The sequence below is a fragment of the Papaver somniferum genome, unplaced genomic scaffold, assembly GCF_003573695.1.
Source record: "Papaver somniferum cultivar HN1 unplaced genomic scaffold, ASM357369v1 unplaced-scaffold_154, whole genome shotgun sequence".
Classification (NCBI taxonomy): domain Eukaryota; kingdom Viridiplantae; phylum Streptophyta; class Magnoliopsida; order Ranunculales; family Papaveraceae; genus Papaver; species Papaver somniferum.
The window spans coordinates 2,209,230-2,226,121 of NW_020624820.1; the positions used below are offsets into that span (position 1 = coordinate 2,209,230).

A 16,892-nucleotide genomic window follows, 5' to 3' on the forward strand; every position below is an offset into this window, starting at 1 on the left:
AACGGTGGTGGTGATGACATTTTTCGGTCATGGTGTTGCTGGAGAATTGAAGGAAAATTGTCGAAGAAGATCGAAAGAGATTTGTGTTTTTACGATTGAAGGAGATCTGTTTTCCCCAAGTGAAAACACCAACAGAGATTGTATTTGCCACTGGATTTGTTAATATTTACGGGAATTTCAGCGGGAAGGAAAAACGTGGAGGGTCATTCTCGTCTTTTCATTGTTGAACCAAATATTCTGTCACTAACACCAAACAAATCATTTTGCTTTATATTATAGATATGGAAGATGAGAATGCAAACCATCTTTTCTTGCACTGTAGTACTACTTTCAAACTATGGGATTTCTTCATAAAGGCATTCCATATGTCCTGGCCTATTCCAGCAACGGTTTTACAGCTTTTTAAAGCTTGGAGTTATATTACAAGGCAGACGACAAGAGGTGTGGAGTATTCTTCGCTACGCCATCATTTGGAATATCTGGGAGGAGAGAAATAGCAGTGTCTTTGGTGGCAGGTCAAAGTCTGTGTATGAGTTATTGATCCATATAAAACAGACAATTGCTGTGGTGAAGCAAATACTTTCAAATTCATTGACAATTCTCAAATTCTCCACAACTGGGAATCCGTGATGCATATGTAACTTGCGTGGAAATGTTTTGCAAGTGAATCTTCATGTTTCTGTTGACCTCTTATCTGCAATGGTTTGTGGAAGTTTTTTGCAGTGGAAATGTAATGCAGTCTTGAAATCTATGATGATTCTGAGATGCAGGTTACTTGTTTAGTATTGAAGGGATGATTTGACATTAATTTCAGTCTCTGCAGTAGCTTTAAGCTTGGTTTCGACGCATTTGCGAGACGAACTGAGTGTTTTCAAGGGTTGTTTTTTGTTAGTTGTTTCAAGCTTTGTGATAGCGTTAGTTTTTCACTTGTCAGTCGGATGTAAACTGCAGTCTCTTCTCTGTTGTATTTGTAATTCTTGGCTTGGTCCTTTTTCTTATGATATAATTTTTTTCTTTCAAAAAAAGAAAAAAGAATTCAGGTTAACCGGAGGTCTCGTATAAAATGTACCACCCGTCACGTGCCGTTACGGAACGGCACGGCACGGCACGGAATGGGTTGAGCACTAGATATACAATAATACGGAGAAGACTGGGGACACCCCCATAGAAACAAGTTTTGATATCCAACACACAAAGTAAAAGCTTCAAATTCCCGGAGCAGATCGCCTGAGATTAGTTCACATATTTTTCTCTCTAGGGTGAGATTTTTTCGTTCCAAATTGTGAATTAGGGTTCAAATCTTGAATTCCGAAACAAAATTTTAATTCTTTTTTATTACATTTGTAGATCCGGGCGTTGAATTTGGTTTGAAGTGATACGTAGATAGATCGTGTTTACTTTACGCAGAAGAATTTGATTTCCTTGGGTACAGTGTGATCAAATCAGCAATGGGTTTCTTAATAACAACCCTAATCTTCATCGCTGTTGGTGTTATTGCATCTCTTTTTGCTAGAATTTGCTGTAACAGAGGACCATCTACAAATCTGTGAGTTTTCTGTCTTTCTGTTTTACGAGTTCAGATGTGATTTTCCTAGTTAAAATATAAGTAGCTGGGCTCGTTGAATAACTTGATAGTCCTATTTAATTTCTTTTACTTGATCGGGTTTTAGGAATATAGGGAAAATTGTTATGTTTATTAATTGGAATGTATACCGTGTTAACATGGGATGATAATCAATCTTGTTTCAGTAAGAGTCATTTTAGTTTTTCAATTGGTGTTCCTGTTTTCAGTAATCAAGTATTCTTACTAAATAAACCAAGTATGTTTTAGTAACTTGATAACAATACTGATAAAAGTGTGAAGATACTTCATGGATGCATCATGAAGATGTTCTAATGTGTGATCAATCATCTCACCCTTGTTAGTAGCATTTAGTAAAGACCCCAGCATTGTGGATCCACAAGATAGCCTAAGCCGAAGAGTAGGGATGGATGTATTCACACACAGGCTATCTTGCCATCAAGTAGTAAATGATGCACATAATGTTCACATTTTAGTTTTGACCTCATCTCCACAAGATCCCTATTTAGAGTCTTGTGGCAAGTTTGCGTACACGAACACACATACTTTATAAGGAGTAGAAACGTTCTAAGCTGTTATGTAAGCTACTATATCTGAAATTGAAGATGATTTTGGCTCATCTACTTGTAAGTTGAGGCTGGGATGGCAGCTTCAGTAAATTATGCCTTAATCAAAAGGAGATTATAAGATCCAGTCATATAAATCATTTATACTATTCTGAACATGGAGTTGCACTGAAAAATAAGTCGATTAAACCGTAGTTCATAGATTTGGCTTATGCAATCACATCAGAAGCCTCAAAGCCGTATCTAAATATCTAGTCTGTATATAACTTGAATGCTAATTATCTTGTAACTGTTGATTGCTCATATGTATATGCTTAAATCCTATGGTTATTCCTATGTATATGCTTATGTGGAATCCCTAAAGATTAAGTGGGAAAAAGTTGTGACAGAGAGTTAGAATCTGTTAGTTACGTAAACCAACTGGCAAAGAGATCGTTATAGCTCGGATTACCTAGGAATTTTTTCCAGGCACTTATCTTCTGTATTTACCACTTTACATTATTTGTTGAGGTTGAAGTGTGTGTAATTCTTCTCATTCTCTTCTTTCAATTGCTTCTACCAGCTCAACTCTATATTGCAGTGTCACCAGAACCCTGTAAACCTGTACATTCATCTAACAATTTCTTCTCTTCTCTGTCAAGCCAAGTACCAACACATTTCAGTTCATTCATTCCCATCTTCTTGACCTTATAAACAACATCACTAGCACACAGCAAAGCCATACAACCACACAAACAATCACTTCATATCAGCTTCCCTGTAACACAATTACCCAGCACCAACACTGATAACTGCAGCCATTACCCATAACAGCTATCCCCCTCTGCAACTGCAGCTGCACTTTTGCCTGCAAAGTAATTCCCTGTAAACCATTCTACCAATACCAGTTCCTTCGCAAAACATCAATAATATCATCATTGCTTCAGTTCAGCTGCAGTTCATACATTCTCAGTGTCCGAGCACCAGCAACAACAGCAGCTCCAACTGCAATTCAGTTCATAACTGCAACATTAGCACCAACAATTCCACCTGCAGTATCATTCATATTCAATACCACCAACAACTTGAACTGCAGCTCCAATCTTTCCTTGTACACCCATGACTGCTATTCACTGACTCAACACCTTGACTGTCTCAAGCTTCACAATACTGAACTGCAAACCATTCCCATGTTATCTTCACCTGCGGTACCAATCCACCAGCTGCAATTGCTTGATTTCCTGAACTGTGACCCCTATGCACAATTTAGGCCAACAACCTGTAGTTTCAGTTCAGCCATCAGTTCATATGTCAGCTCCAACTGCAGCACATAACCCTTGAATCACCATTCTGATACCCATCTGATAATCACCTTTGGAATCTCAGTCAAACCTTGGATCTGTACTTTAATGAAACCCTAGTCTTCAGTAACAACAACAGCAGCAGCAGCATCTGTACTTCATCTTGTTGTTGACTGCAACCGATTTGAAACCCTTCGATCTCAACTCGTGTGAATCTTCCCTTCCTCTTTCTCATCCATCTCCTCTCACAATTCTTGTTCATCTCAATAAAACCCAGAATTCCACATGAACCCCTGTCCTAAACATACATCTAAACCTGCAGTTGATGTTCTTCACTGCTCATCTCAGATTCACTCCTCATCTGGATTTGTTGAGGTTGAAGTGTGTTATTCAGTGTCGAGCTTGCCTACAACAAATGAAAGCCCTAAATTTTTTTTTTTTAGTTTCCCTATAATGTCGAAGACCATAATTTGATTAATGGAATGAGTTTATTGCGAAAAGAAGCAAGGCAGGTCCTCTGATGGCCTCATCTTTACCGTGGTATCTAACATGCTAGGATGTTCCTCCTAAGCACTAAATTAATTAAAAAAAATCTTTCAATTATAGGTTGCATTCGGTAAATTTCTTGCTTGGTTTTGGTCAACTAAAAGGAAAGACATAGATATCTACATTTGGGTTATGTGCTCGACATCTAGTGAATATCTTGGTGTAGATTTTAACCTTAAGTTTACCTAACACGTTTCGTAGGATTTGTTTGGAAGGTTATATTCTTCAAGGAAGAAAAATTTACTTTTGGTACGTTTCATTGTATTATTTGAATTATATACAAATAAAATAACGTTAACATGTCATGTCTTGTGAACAAGAAATGCTGAACTATTTTGTTTTGGATTTGAGGTTATGTTCAACAGAAAGGCTTTAGGAATTTTGATTCGCACACCTTTGTCATATTTTTGAAGTGCCTAGTTTATGGCTTGTCATGTTTACTTTTAAAGGTATACAAATTCCAGGGGATTTCACCTTATTGGATTATTTTGGAAACTGAGTCCAAAAGCTTTATTTGCTGAAGGGCATTGAACTTGCTGATTATGATTCGATACATAGACTTCCCTTGTCTTGAATACACCAAATTTTATCAATATGTCTGTAGTTGGTTTAACGCCACGTGGTAGTTCCGTTTGTTATTTTGTTTATTTAGTTGGCCACATTATCAACATGTTGATGAACATACTATTATATGATGAATGCTCTCTCTCAGGGTAACATCTTGGTCAGTGTTCCTATGGTAAAAATTTATATGTGTTTGTTTTCAAAACCTTTTTGTTCTTCCACCTGATCTACTGGATATGATTGTTAAACTAGATTGGTGTGCCAATTGATTCTGTTGTGTATCTACGCGTTATTTGATGATTCATAAGCTTTAGATTAAAGATTCTGTTGATTAAATGTTTATCACATGCGTTTTTCTTCTTAATATGTTTCCAGGTGCATGATAGATTGCAAATACATGCATTGGTTTTATTTGGACTAACACGTTTCCTTTTCCGATGCAGATTCCACCTTACATTGGTTATCACAGCAACGGTTTGTTGCTGGATGATGTAAGTTTCTAGATGCTTCACTTAATTGTTTTCTGTCAATTGTAAATTTTTCATCTATTTTCTCCCAAATTAGTTTCTCTGCAAATTAGCTCCTGCGTAACACACCTATTTTTCTAATGTATATGTTACTCATGCACCTTTGATATCACCATCATCTATAGCAGAACCAGAATGACCCTAATGTTTTTTGACTATTTTCATGCATACGTTACTCATGCGCCTTTGATATCACCATCACCTATAGCAGAACCAGAACAACCCTTAGGCTGAATGTGTACCACACTATAGTTACTTTCATTTTGAGTCTGATCAGCAATCCTGGATTTCGAACTGTGACTGCAGTCCGCAGCTTTAGTAGAAGAAGTATTTATATGATGCAATACATACGAGTATGTGCTAATATCACTTTTGACATTCGAGTAACCTCAATCACAGTTAGGAGAAAGGTGCTTTATTAATTACTTATATTTCCAAGTGGTTGTTATAATGAAAGTTAGTTACTGCATCATTGAGATAGTTTGGATGATATGCACAAGTTATTTTATGGTGTTCTAGAGGATTTGCGCATATAGAGGATGTGTGTAGATCGAGCCAATTTTTGTTTTTCCTGTGGGTATGTGTAGGTAGAGCCTATAACTTGAATATATTTAGTTGTGATAAAACAGCTCTATAACAGCTTGGCCAACTTGCTTACTTTCTGATCTCTGGTGTATCTCAACTTCGGCTCAATTTTTAGAGCTTCCATTAATGTGATTGAATTGAGGATATGAGCCTAATTCATGTTGTATGACTGGTTAGTATTTTAACATTTCTGATCTTGCATCATCAGGTGGGCAATCGTGTATCTTGCACAGCTGAATCCATTAATCGTTCCGATTCTCAGTGAAGAGTGAGATGCTCCATGCAAGAGATGTAGCTGAAACTTGTACCTCTTTGGTAGGTCGACATTGTGTATGATGGCTGATTTGCTGGAAAACATATTATTATTTTGGACCAACAGTGAGACGATTCATATTTATTTATCTTTCTCAGAACATGACTTATCTGTTGTATGTTTCTTGTAAGAATCTATTTCTCAAATTGATCTCTTATTATTTTCGTTCCTGTTCTCCATTTGGCTAGAATAAAAACCTGATAAGTATATGTACTTTTACTAGAACATAAACTCCAGAGTTTCATTGAAATAAATGGAGTGTAAATCGTGGCTTCTATGCGTAATTTTCTGTCTTTCTACTACATTTTGTTGTTTATTATTTTGCTTCTATACTGCATCTAAATATTTTGGTATAGATCCATGCCTGAAGAGTTTACCAAGACTTGTGGATTTCACAAGTGCTTTTGGTTTGAAAAGAACTTGACCCAGATTTTTATGAACCTTTGACAAGTCTGCAAATATGAGCTTCTTAGATCACCGCATTCAGCACCAATACACAGGTTGAGTGGTTGCAGTGACATGTGCCAGCTTTTTTGTCCCTGTCCTTCGGTAATATCACCACCCAGGTTGGTATGGGAAACATATTTATGAAAATCGATATAGTGGAGAAGTGAAGGCTCTCTAGATTGAGTGCCTTAATGAGTCCATTAAGATGAGCAGAGCATTGAGAAGATAACCAAGATAGTGTGGTGACAGATAAAACAGAAGAAAGGTCATTGAAAACAACAGTTATTAATAATCCAGCGGTGAACATTAAATACATCAGAGATGGTCTATAAATAAGGAAAAAATGAGGAGTTTTACCTACACAAAAAAGATCTTGTGAGAACAGGAGAAGAAAATGGAAGAAGGAAGGAAACAGTTCCATGAGTTGGTCATTGTAGCTGCTGTAGTATTATTGTTGGTGCAGTCATTTGTTGTTACGCCTAGTTTGAGTTGCTCTACAAGTAAACCTAACAATGGATGTAAAGACTGCATTCTCGATCAGTTCAAGTATGGATGCCCAGCATGTACACCTATTCTTCGATGCATGGCCAAATGTCTTTGGGGTGGAAAATCACAAGCAAAGTGCACGAAAGAGTGCGATTGTTACAGTGGGAAACCACGTCTTTCGGATTACAATAAATGCATGGCTCGCTGCAAATGTAGTTGCTCAAGAAAATGAAACAAAAGAAAAAAAAATGAACTTGTGATAGTGTTGTCTTCCTCTTGGTTTTGTGTTTATATCTACTATTTTCATTTGCCTTTGTTTTTTCATTTGATTGTTGGTTTGAATTTTGTCCATCATGAAGTTGGAACTTCGCATATTAATGAAACCATCGATCCTTTTAGAATTGGGATTGCGTTCGTTCACGTGTTCCTTCTTTCCCTTTCTATGTTATTCAAAAACGGGGTATACAATTTAACATGAAGACCATGCCTTACTTCCCAATTTAAGTAAAACAAATCGTTTGCCGCATCAATGTGCACTATAGTAGTCAAATCTGGTGGAAAGTTGTCAACAACCTTGGACAATTTCTTCATTAGCTTTATGTCCTAAAGCAAAGATGAACTCAACTGCATCTAGAAAAGCTGGCATGCTAGCGTACCAACAGCACCGTGGGTTCACATAGAGAAACCGGTGAGAAGGGGGATAATAGAACCTACCCTGGAACAACATGTAGGCAAAAATAAGCACCCTCTAAAGCAGTCTTTGGATTGGTTGTTGCAGTGACGTTATTTGGTAGCTTATGCTCAGTAACCTACTTTCTAATTTGCTCGGCAAAGAAGAAATATATTAAGAGGAGAGAAAATACAAACGAGCATCAAGGAAATGCACCCACAACAGAAAGATAAACAGGCCCTCTTAGCTAAAGACTTCTAAACACAAGAAAGAAGATAAGCCTATCCAAGATTTCTAAAAAATAGTTTCCCAATGTTGTCGTAGTCAAAAGTTTCACTCACACTAGCCAAACTTATGACTTACATATTCAGACGACTAACCAAACTCATGAAAAATCAGTAGGCTGATGATTATCACAAAACCATCAACAAAGAATTCAAAAGCACGAGTGACAAAAATGGCATAGTTGTTTACATATTGAAAATGGTTACAACAATAAGTGAAATTAACCACAATTAATGCCAATACCAAAAACCTTGGCGATCTCGGTGGTTCTTGGAATAAATATCTCTTCTACGGAAGATACCGCGATAGGTAAACTTGAATACATTGAAAAACAGACGACATTGTGACACACTGAATAAAAAAACTGGAATGCCAGCTAACACACACACCGGCATGTAAGCCCAAGATATTTCTCCCCGGAGAATAATAATAAGAGTTGCTGCAAAAGCAACTATCATGGTTGTTATAGAGATAAACAATGATAACAGACCGAGCATTAACCTCCTGGGCAAAGATTCCAAGAAATCTTCCGGTGCATAACGCCCCGTTAATAATGAGAAAAATATCACCATCGACGTGCATGCAGAAAAGAGAGAAATTGCGTCTGAAATTATAAAGACTTTAAAAGCTACATACTTCAAAAATATTGGGTGTCCAGTAATTTGATCGTTGCCACTGGGGACTGTAAATGCTGCTGCAAACATAATCGTGGCAATCAGAGTTGTGACAAGCATAGATAGAACTCCTAGGTTAAAGGGTTAACTACTAGGTTTTAACTAAAGAGAAGAGAGACAAGGTGACGAGGTTAAACAAGACAGTTTCAATTGATTTCAATATATTCAGAATATACAGAGACTCAATGCATATATATGCATAACTAACTTGAGGGTTAAGATACTATCTTTCCCAAATAAACACAATTCCCTAATATACAGAGACTTCCAAATATACAGGTTGAGTTAACTTGAGGGTTAAGTCACGTTGTGTTAACACCCTCCCGCAAGCGTAACGGGTTATCTTGAACCGTAAGCTTGAACCTTATCAGAGAAAACCGATCACTAGAAAGTGGTTTGGTGAATATGTCCGCAATTTGATCTTTAGAGGATATAAAACGGACATCAAGAAGCTTGGAAGCTACTTGATCACGAACAAAGTGATAATCAATTTCTATATGTTTTGTCCGAGCATGAAATATATGATTAACTGTGAGATAAGTTGCACCAAGATTATCACACCATAATATGGGAGGAGAGCGTGTGGATATACGAAGCTCAGAAATAAGCGACTGAATCCACATAATTTCGGCAGTAGCATTAGCAAGTCCTCGATATTCAGCTTCAGTACTAGAACGAGAAACAGTCTTTTGTTTATGAGCACTCCAAGAAATAATGTTACCACCCAAATAAACACAATATCCACTTGTAGAACGACGATCATCAAGAGAACCAGCCCAATCAGAATCAGTATATGCACTGAAAGATAATTGTAGAGAAGGGGATGGCTTAAGGAGTATACCAAACGTACTTGTATGCTTGAGGTAACGAAGAATACGTTTAACTAATCCCCAGTGAAACTCTGTAGGAGCATGCATAAATTGACAAACCTTATTGACAGCAAACGCAAGATCCGGACGAGTAAAAGTTAAATATTGCAAAGCTCCAACAATGCTACGATATTCAGTAGCATCTGTTAATAAAGTGCTACGATCAGAGGAAACATTACCAGAAGTGCTTAGCGGAGTAGTAATTGGTTTAACACCATCCATTTTTACTCGAATAAGAAGATCTTGAGCATAACGATGTTGCGAGAGAAAGAGCCCCGAAGAAGTACGAATTGCCTCAATCCCAAGAAAATAGGATAATTGACCAAGATCTTTGATTGCAAATTCTTGCTGCAAACGAGAGAGAATAGAGGAAATACCTGTAGTACTAGAGCCAGTGACAATGATATCATCCACATACACCAACAAATAGATCACACCATGAGTCCCAGTATGAATAAACAAGGACGAATCACACTTGGAAGTGACAAAACCAATTTGCAACAAAAAATTTCTAAGTCTGTGATACCACGCACGAGGAGCCTGTTTAAGTCCATAAAGAGAACGATGTAATTTGCAAACATGTGTAGGAAAACGAGAATCAACATAACCTGGAGGTTGTTTCATATAGACTTCCTCTTGAAGTTCTCCATGAAGAAAAGCATTCTGCACATCAAGTTGATGAATGGGCCAATTGGAGGATAAAGCCAATGTAAGAATAATACGTATAGTGCATGGTTTAACAACCGGACTAAACGTTTCAGAGTAATCAATTCCTTCTTGTTGATTGTATCCTTTGGCAACTAGGCGAGACTTACGACGTGCAATGGTACCATCTGGATTACGCTTGATTCGAAAAACCCACTTACAACCAATAACATTCATAGAAGGATGATACGGGACTAAGGACCAAGTACCATTTCGAAGTAATGCATTGACCTCATCGTCGGAGGATGTACGCCAGTCAGGGTCCTTATGATCTTGAGAAATACAAGACGGTTCAAGAACGGAATCACAGATGAGAGCATATCGTGAATTTGGTTTGAAAATACCGTCTCTAGCTCTTGTAGTCATCGGGTGTGTAACGGGGGAAGCATCTGTTGAAGTTACAGATTGAGCAGCAGAAGAAGACGACAACAATAACTGAGAGTCGGACGAATCAGGAACAGGAGACAATGAATCGACAACATCAGGTGTTGGCGACAGCGGAAGAGTAACAGCAGGTGACGACTGAGAATGAGAGACAGAAACCGGCAGCGGATGATTAGAGAAGGATGCTGTCGGCTGAGAAGTAACAGCAGGTGACAGCTGATGATTGGAGACAGAGACAGACGGCTGATGATTGGAGACAGAGTTTGGCGGTTGATGATTGGAGACAGGGTTTGGCGGCTGATGATTGGAAACAGAATTTGACGGCTGATGATTGGAGACTGGCGGCTGATGATTGGAGACTGGCGGCTGATGATTAATAGGCACTGACGATGGCACAAAATTATGAAGAGCAGACAAGGGAAGAATTACCTGTGAAGGAGTCGACGACGGCGAAGGTGACGACGCGGATGCAAAGGGAAAGGTAGTCTCATCAAAAACAACATGTCGACTGATGTATATTCGACCCGTAGGAATATGAAGACACTTATAACCCTTATGAGAGGGGCTATAGCCAATAAAAACACATGGAGAAGACAAAGCATCCATCTTATGAGACCTATACGGACGCAAGTGAGGATAACATAGACATCCAAATACACGAAGAGAAGTGTAATCAGGTGAAATACCAAAAAGAGCTTCATATGGAGAAGAATTATTAACAGAAGTCGAAGGGACACGATTCATCAAATAACAGGCAGTGTAAAAGGAGTCATACCAATAGGAAGACGGCACAGAGGCCATGTTAAGAATAGTAAGACCAGTTTCACGAATATGACGATGACGATGTTCAACCAAACCATTTTGTTCAGAAGTATGTGGACATGAAAAACGATGAAAAATTCCAAGTTCTTGAAGATGTGGAGTGAGTTTGCGATATTCAGCAGCATTATCAGATTGAAATATTTTTATCTTTCGACCAAAAAGATTTTCAACATGCTTTTGAAATAAGAAAAATATAGAGAAAACATCAGATTTTTGAGACATAGGAAACATCCAAGTAAAACGACTATACGCATCAATGAATATAATATAATATTTATATCCTTCATTAGATAAAACATGAGAGGGTCCCCATACATCGGAGAGAATTAAATCTAATGGATTCAAATAAACTGTTGTACTGGATTGAAAAGGTAATTTCTGACTTCTATGCTCATGACAAAAAGAACAAAAACTGATAGTTTGATTTGAAACTGGAAGAGAAAACTGAGAAATAACTTTGCGAACTGTGCGCATCATTGGATGACCCATTCTAGCATGCCAGGCTTGTAAACTAGCACGTTCTCCTATGTAAGCCTGAGGAATTGGAGATGAAACATCAAGTTGATAGAGACCACCCTTCCTAATGCCGCGAAGAAGAACCTTCCCGGTACATCGATCCTTCACAAGACAAAAATTTGGATGAAATTCAAATAAGACATTGTTATCAGTAGTGAAACGAGAAACAGATAAGAGATTATGAGAGATTTTGGGTGTAAAGAGAACATTACGAAGCTGCAACTTACGGTTGGGAGTCCCTAAAATTGAGGAACCAACATTAGAGATTGGTATAGAAGAACCATTACCCATCTGAATTTGATCAGGGCCAGTATACTCAGTAGGAAATTGAAGACGAGAGAAATCATTGGTAATGTGATCTGTAGCACCACTATCAGGCGTCCAAGAAGGTGATGATGAAAACCCAGGTCCATAAGCAGCATAAGCCCGAGGTGAAGAGGATGGTGGTTGACGCTTAGGTGGTCGAAAACTCTTGTCATAACGATTCCAGCAGTCTTGGGCTTCATGATTTTTACGCCCACAAAGTTGACAACGAGGATAAGAAGAATCAGAGGTCATAGGCCCACGTTGATTGTCAGGTGAAGCAGGCCCACGTTGATTCTGAAAACGAGCAGTCTGAGATGAACCAGGCCCATGGTGATTTTGATTTCTGTTGTTACCAATAGAGCGAAAAGAAGAGAACTGAGAGTTGGGTGCTGAAGATGATCCAGATGATGAAGAAGAATGATACGAAGATTGTCGATTCTGGGCAGCGAGATTAGCAACTGGTTGAGAGTTGGAAAGCTTTGTCTGTTGATCAATACGTAGTTCAAATGTCAGGAGAAAAGTGAGAAAATCTTCAACAGACAACGAACTCATCGTGGTGGTTAATGATGTGACAATAGCATCATAGGTAATGTCCAAGCCAGCTAAGAGACAATGACGAAACTCTTTGTCTGTGACAATGGTATCTGCTGCTGCCAAGCTATCCACAAGATCACGAGCACGGTCTATGTACTGACGCATAGTTTGAGAACCTTTACGTAATGCTCGCAGTTCACAGTGAAGATGATGAACTTGAGCATCAGATTTAGAGCCATAAAGAGATTCCAGAGATGACCAGATTTCTTTAGACGTTGTTAATCGATGGACATGACGAAAAGTAGCCGGGGTAAGAGAAGAAAACAGCCAACTAACTAAGAGTTTATCCTGTTTTCTCCAGGAAAGATAGGCAGGATTTGGGAGATCAGCAGTAAGAGTTTCTGTAGGGCATGGGGTTGCACCGGTGACATAACCATCCAAGTCATGTCCCTGAAGGTAAGGAAGAAATTGAGCACGCCACAGGGAGTAATTGGTGTTGTCTAGCTTTACGGTACGGTGATCATGTGATGTGGCTGAGAGAACTGAAAGGAAGACATCGTAGAGGAATGCAGGGAAGACAAGGTAGAGTTGATTATAGCAGAAACTGTAGAAGAGGCTGTAGAAGATGTGGTTGATGATTCTGTCATGACTAAAATAGGATCGACTAACCTACTGATACCAAGATAGAACTCCTAGGTTAAAGGGTTAACTACTAGGTTTTAACTAAAGAGAAGAGAGACAAGGTGACGAGGTTAAACAAGACAGTTTCAATTGATTTCAATATATTCAGAATATACAGAGACTCAATGCATATATATGCATAACTAACTTGAGGGTTAATATACTATCTTTCCCAAATAAACACAATTCCCTAATATACAGAGACTTCCAAATATACAGGTTGAGTTAACTTGAGGGTTAAGTCACGTTGTGTTAACAAGCATACATGCTTGTGACGTATCTTTCATCCAGGTTGCTCCTTTTTCCTTCAACTTTTTATGTTCTTGTTCGAACAAATCTCTAGGTTTTAAACCATCTTTGTTGTTCATCTCTCTATACCTTGGGTGCACCACTCTCTCTACCTCCTGTACATGTATGGCGTCTAATCAAAAAGAGATGTACATAACTTTATAGATTAAGTAATTTACGTAAATAGAAACAAGGCAAGATTGATTGTTGATATCATTCCAAAACTGTAAGCATCAATGAATTAACTATTAAGGGTGGCGACGATAAACCCTGTTAGACCACTACAGGAGTTTTTTTGGCAGTCCACTCCAACTAGTATTTTTGTTCTTTTATAATAGGTAGATAATGCTACCATGTTTAGGACCTCACTCTTTGTTTGTGACTAGTCTAGATGTTGTTCCACAACAACACTGTCTCAATAAGAATTGCATGTGTTATACTGAATCACTTTATTTAATTTACCTGGAACCACTGTAATTCCCTTTGCATCTGGAGAGCTGCACCAGGGACCCTATCAAGCTTCGTTGATGGTACCCAAAATCCAGCACAATGTAAGACGTTGTTATCAGATAAATCTAGAGAAGTAATACTCTGGTACATTTGACCCATTTGGGATATGTACTGAAAGATGCGTTGTTGGCGAAAAATTATAGTATTTTGGATTAAACTTCTTCCAAGTTCATCTCTGGATTGTAGCAGAGAAGGATTGGAAGCAGCAAGTCTGTCAAATAGCTCGACAATCCCATGGGTGGTTGCCTTTTGAATAGTTTCATAGGCTCCTATTTTGTGGAGTTCACGGGGACTCAAGTCCGTCAGCAACAGACTAACCGTGTTGACTATTTGGAGGACTCGATAATGCTTCACCTTATCGTCAAGAGGTTTTTTCACCCCTGGAACTGTCACATTAACACACAATTGTTACAACTTACATGTACCTAACTAAAACTCTTACAGTGATATCCAAACTACCGTCAAAGCAACCACCATAAACTAAAAACCAACAACTTACTACCTACTTCTTTGCTCAACTGATCGAAACAAACAAAACTCAACAAACACGTATCTTAGATTTTCCAGAAAAACCAATATTCCCATAAACTGATTAAAATTCGGGTTAGACGATTAATGATGCATGCTGTCCTGTAACACTATAGTAGTATTTTTTGTGATTTCCCACGCAGTGTGTCATGTTAAGGTTAAAAGAGTTTAGTTACCTATCGTTTTAAGAGCTGTCAACACTGGTCCATGCCGTTGAGTTCCAGCTGCAATGAGACCAAAATGAAGGAGAAATTGACGAGGTTATCCATTGTAAATTAATTAGATATGCCCATGATCAGATACTGATTTACTAACCTAGTCGATATAGTAAACTTTGATATCGATGTAAATATCCAAATTGATTTCCACTTTGGAAGGCGGATGGTCTTCCAGACAATACACTCAAAAGAGTCCCTCCACAATCATTTAAGCCATGTCTTATAAAACCAGATTCACCTAGTATTTCCAAAACAATATCTGTAGAGTTCGACGACGGATATGTATTTGAGTTAGTTATAGATATAAACTGAATTAATTGATCAAATACAGTTAAGTAAATTACGTACGGTACTGTTAGGATTCTCTGTAGTTCTTACCATATAACTCATCCCTCAACGCAGCTATAAGAAGAGTAGCCATACATTTATCATGCTTTAGGTACAGTTTCTTTGGTGTGACGGAGTAAAGATAGTGTACCATATCTTCGCCTGCATTAATGACAGATATAACAAGTGGGATATGGCCGTGTTGGTCTTGAATTGCTAACAAGTTAGGATTCTTTTTTACCAACATCTTGACAATTTCCAAGTTATTGCCTCCCGCTGCAACTGATAAGGCATTGCCTTGTCGTGTCTTTATTTCTAGTTGTTCGGGAGTCATCAGTTCTAGTAGCTCTTTCACAAAGTCAACTCTACCTAACATAACGGCCACATGAAGAGCTGTAGATCCATATTCTGTAATTTCAGCAACCACTGCTTCTGAGAACTCTTTGAAATATTCGCATGCACTTCCCCAGTATCTACCATTTCGGTCGATATGCTTCTCCCTGAATCCATATCTTTGGACAGCATGGAGTAGTCGAGAGTACTTTATGTAGTTGCCTATATGAGGTGCACAAATTTATGAATAAAGAACGGTAAGAGAGAGATAGTGATTAAATCCTATGGGTTTGGCTTGACATACCTTTCGCTTCTGCGGAAACAGCCTCTGCTAACTTCTCCCAAGCTTTCTTGGCATCACATGGGCCGTGAATGTAAGGTGCATTTCTTTTCCACATGACTCCATTATAATCCGTTCAGCATGACGGTTTTTCTCCTTGTAATCACGCGTTCGGAAGTTATCTATTCCTACCACCACATTCCAAAGATATTTACTTGCTAACAAATTTTCCACATAGAATTTCCAATTTTTGTAATTATTTCCAGTTAGATCGGCTTTCATAACACCATTCAAATTTTCCTTTGCCTTTGCTGCTTCTGCTACCATTTTATCATGTCTCTCTGTTCAGTATCCAAACAAAAGGTGCACGTTACTTTTACATGATTCTCTTTCTAATTTTGGTGCACACTCCTCCCCTCATGCTTTCGTTCGGTACAAATTCCTCAAATCATGAGCGGAGGAGTGTGCATCCGGTTAACGTCAGGGTGCATATATAGAGTCAGATCACTCGCATAACATGTGAAAACTTCATATAAATTCACTAGGATAACTAAAACAAATTTTTTGAAATTGATCTGACCTTTGTCCTCTGTAGGTGAAGATGCAGATTCTGCTAACCACTCCCAAGCTTCTGTAGCGTTCTCTGCGTATAAAATGTGAGCTTTCATATAAGGTTGACATGACATCTTTATAACTTCAAGAGCTTTCTTGTCTTTATGGCAATCAGTTACTGAAGATTTCCCCAGAAAACCCCACAGACCTTGCCTTTTCAAGTTCCTTCGCATATGCAGTTTCCAAGTCCTGTAATTGCTTGACGTAAGAAGTTCGCCATCGATTACGATTTCAACTAAATCTGGTTGTGCTGCTACTGTCGCCCACATCTTAATTAATATCGCTATAACCTGATCAATTCCATTCAAGGGAATCAGACAAAAGAAAATGTGCGTATGGACAGAAAAGTTAGTACAAAAATATTTGGATGGAATATAAATGCCAGGAAATTTAACATGAATTAGGTTCATCATTATGATGACAATTACCAATTTAAGCAAACAAGTATATAAAG

At 38.2% G+C, this 16,892-nt stretch overlaps 2 protein-coding genes across 2 annotated transcripts; one reads left to right on the forward strand and one right to left on the reverse strand.

Annotated features, from left to right (window-relative positions):
- The first annotated feature begins 1,158 nt into the window (after nt 1-1,158).
- Nucleotides 1,159-6,265, forward strand: LOC113336958 (V-type proton ATPase subunit e1). Its single transcript, XM_026582676.1, has 4 exons — nt 1,159-1,259; nt 1,348-1,546; nt 4,982-5,029; nt 5,859-6,265. The coding sequence occupies exons 2-4, from the start codon at nt 1,449-1,451 to the stop codon at nt 5,920-5,922; spliced, it is 210 nt and encodes a 69-aa protein (XP_026438461.1). The 5' UTR covers nt 1,159-1,259; nt 1,348-1,448; the 3' UTR covers nt 5,923-6,265.
- A 9,013-nt stretch (nt 6,266-15,278) lies between these two features.
- LOC113336733 lies at nt 15,279-16,512 on the reverse strand. Its single transcript, XM_026582403.1, has 4 exons — nt 16,407-16,512; nt 15,851-16,167; nt 15,455-15,768; nt 15,279-15,375 (listed from the first exon to the last, which is right to left on the reverse strand). Exons 2-4 carry the CDS (start codon nt 15,942-15,944, stop codon nt 15,322-15,324), a joined length of 462 nt encoding a protein of 153 aa, XP_026438188.1. The 5' UTR covers nt 15,945-16,167; nt 16,407-16,512; the 3' UTR covers nt 15,279-15,321.
- Between the last annotated feature and the right edge of the window lie 380 nt (nt 16,513-16,892).

Bases quoted from the DNA above. Each gene is read 5' to 3' on its own strand.
- LOC113336958 (XM_026582676.1), top strand. From the start codon at position 1,449: ATGGGTTTCTTAATAACAACCCTAATCTTCATCGCTGTTGGTGTTATT. The intron at 1,547-4,981 runs GTGAGTTTTCTG...TTTCCGATGCAG, and splicing joins AGAGGACCATCTACAAATCT to ATTCCACCTTACATTGGTTA. The intron at 5,030-5,858 runs GTAAGTTTCTAG...TTGCATCATCAG, and splicing joins ACGGTTTGTTGCTGGATGAT to GTGGGCAATCGTGTATCTTG.
- LOC113336733 (XM_026582403.1), bottom strand. From the start codon at position 15,944: ATGTGGAAAAGAAATGCACCTTACATTCACGGCCCATGTGATGCCAAG. The intron at 15,769-15,850 runs GTATGTCAAGCC...CACCTCATATAG, and splicing joins TGTTTCCGCAGAAGCGAAAG to GCAACTACATAAAGTACTCT. The intron at 15,376-15,454 runs GTAAAAAAGAAT...TCATTAATGCAG, and splicing joins TGGAAATTGTCAAGATGTTG to GCGAAGATATGGTACACTAT.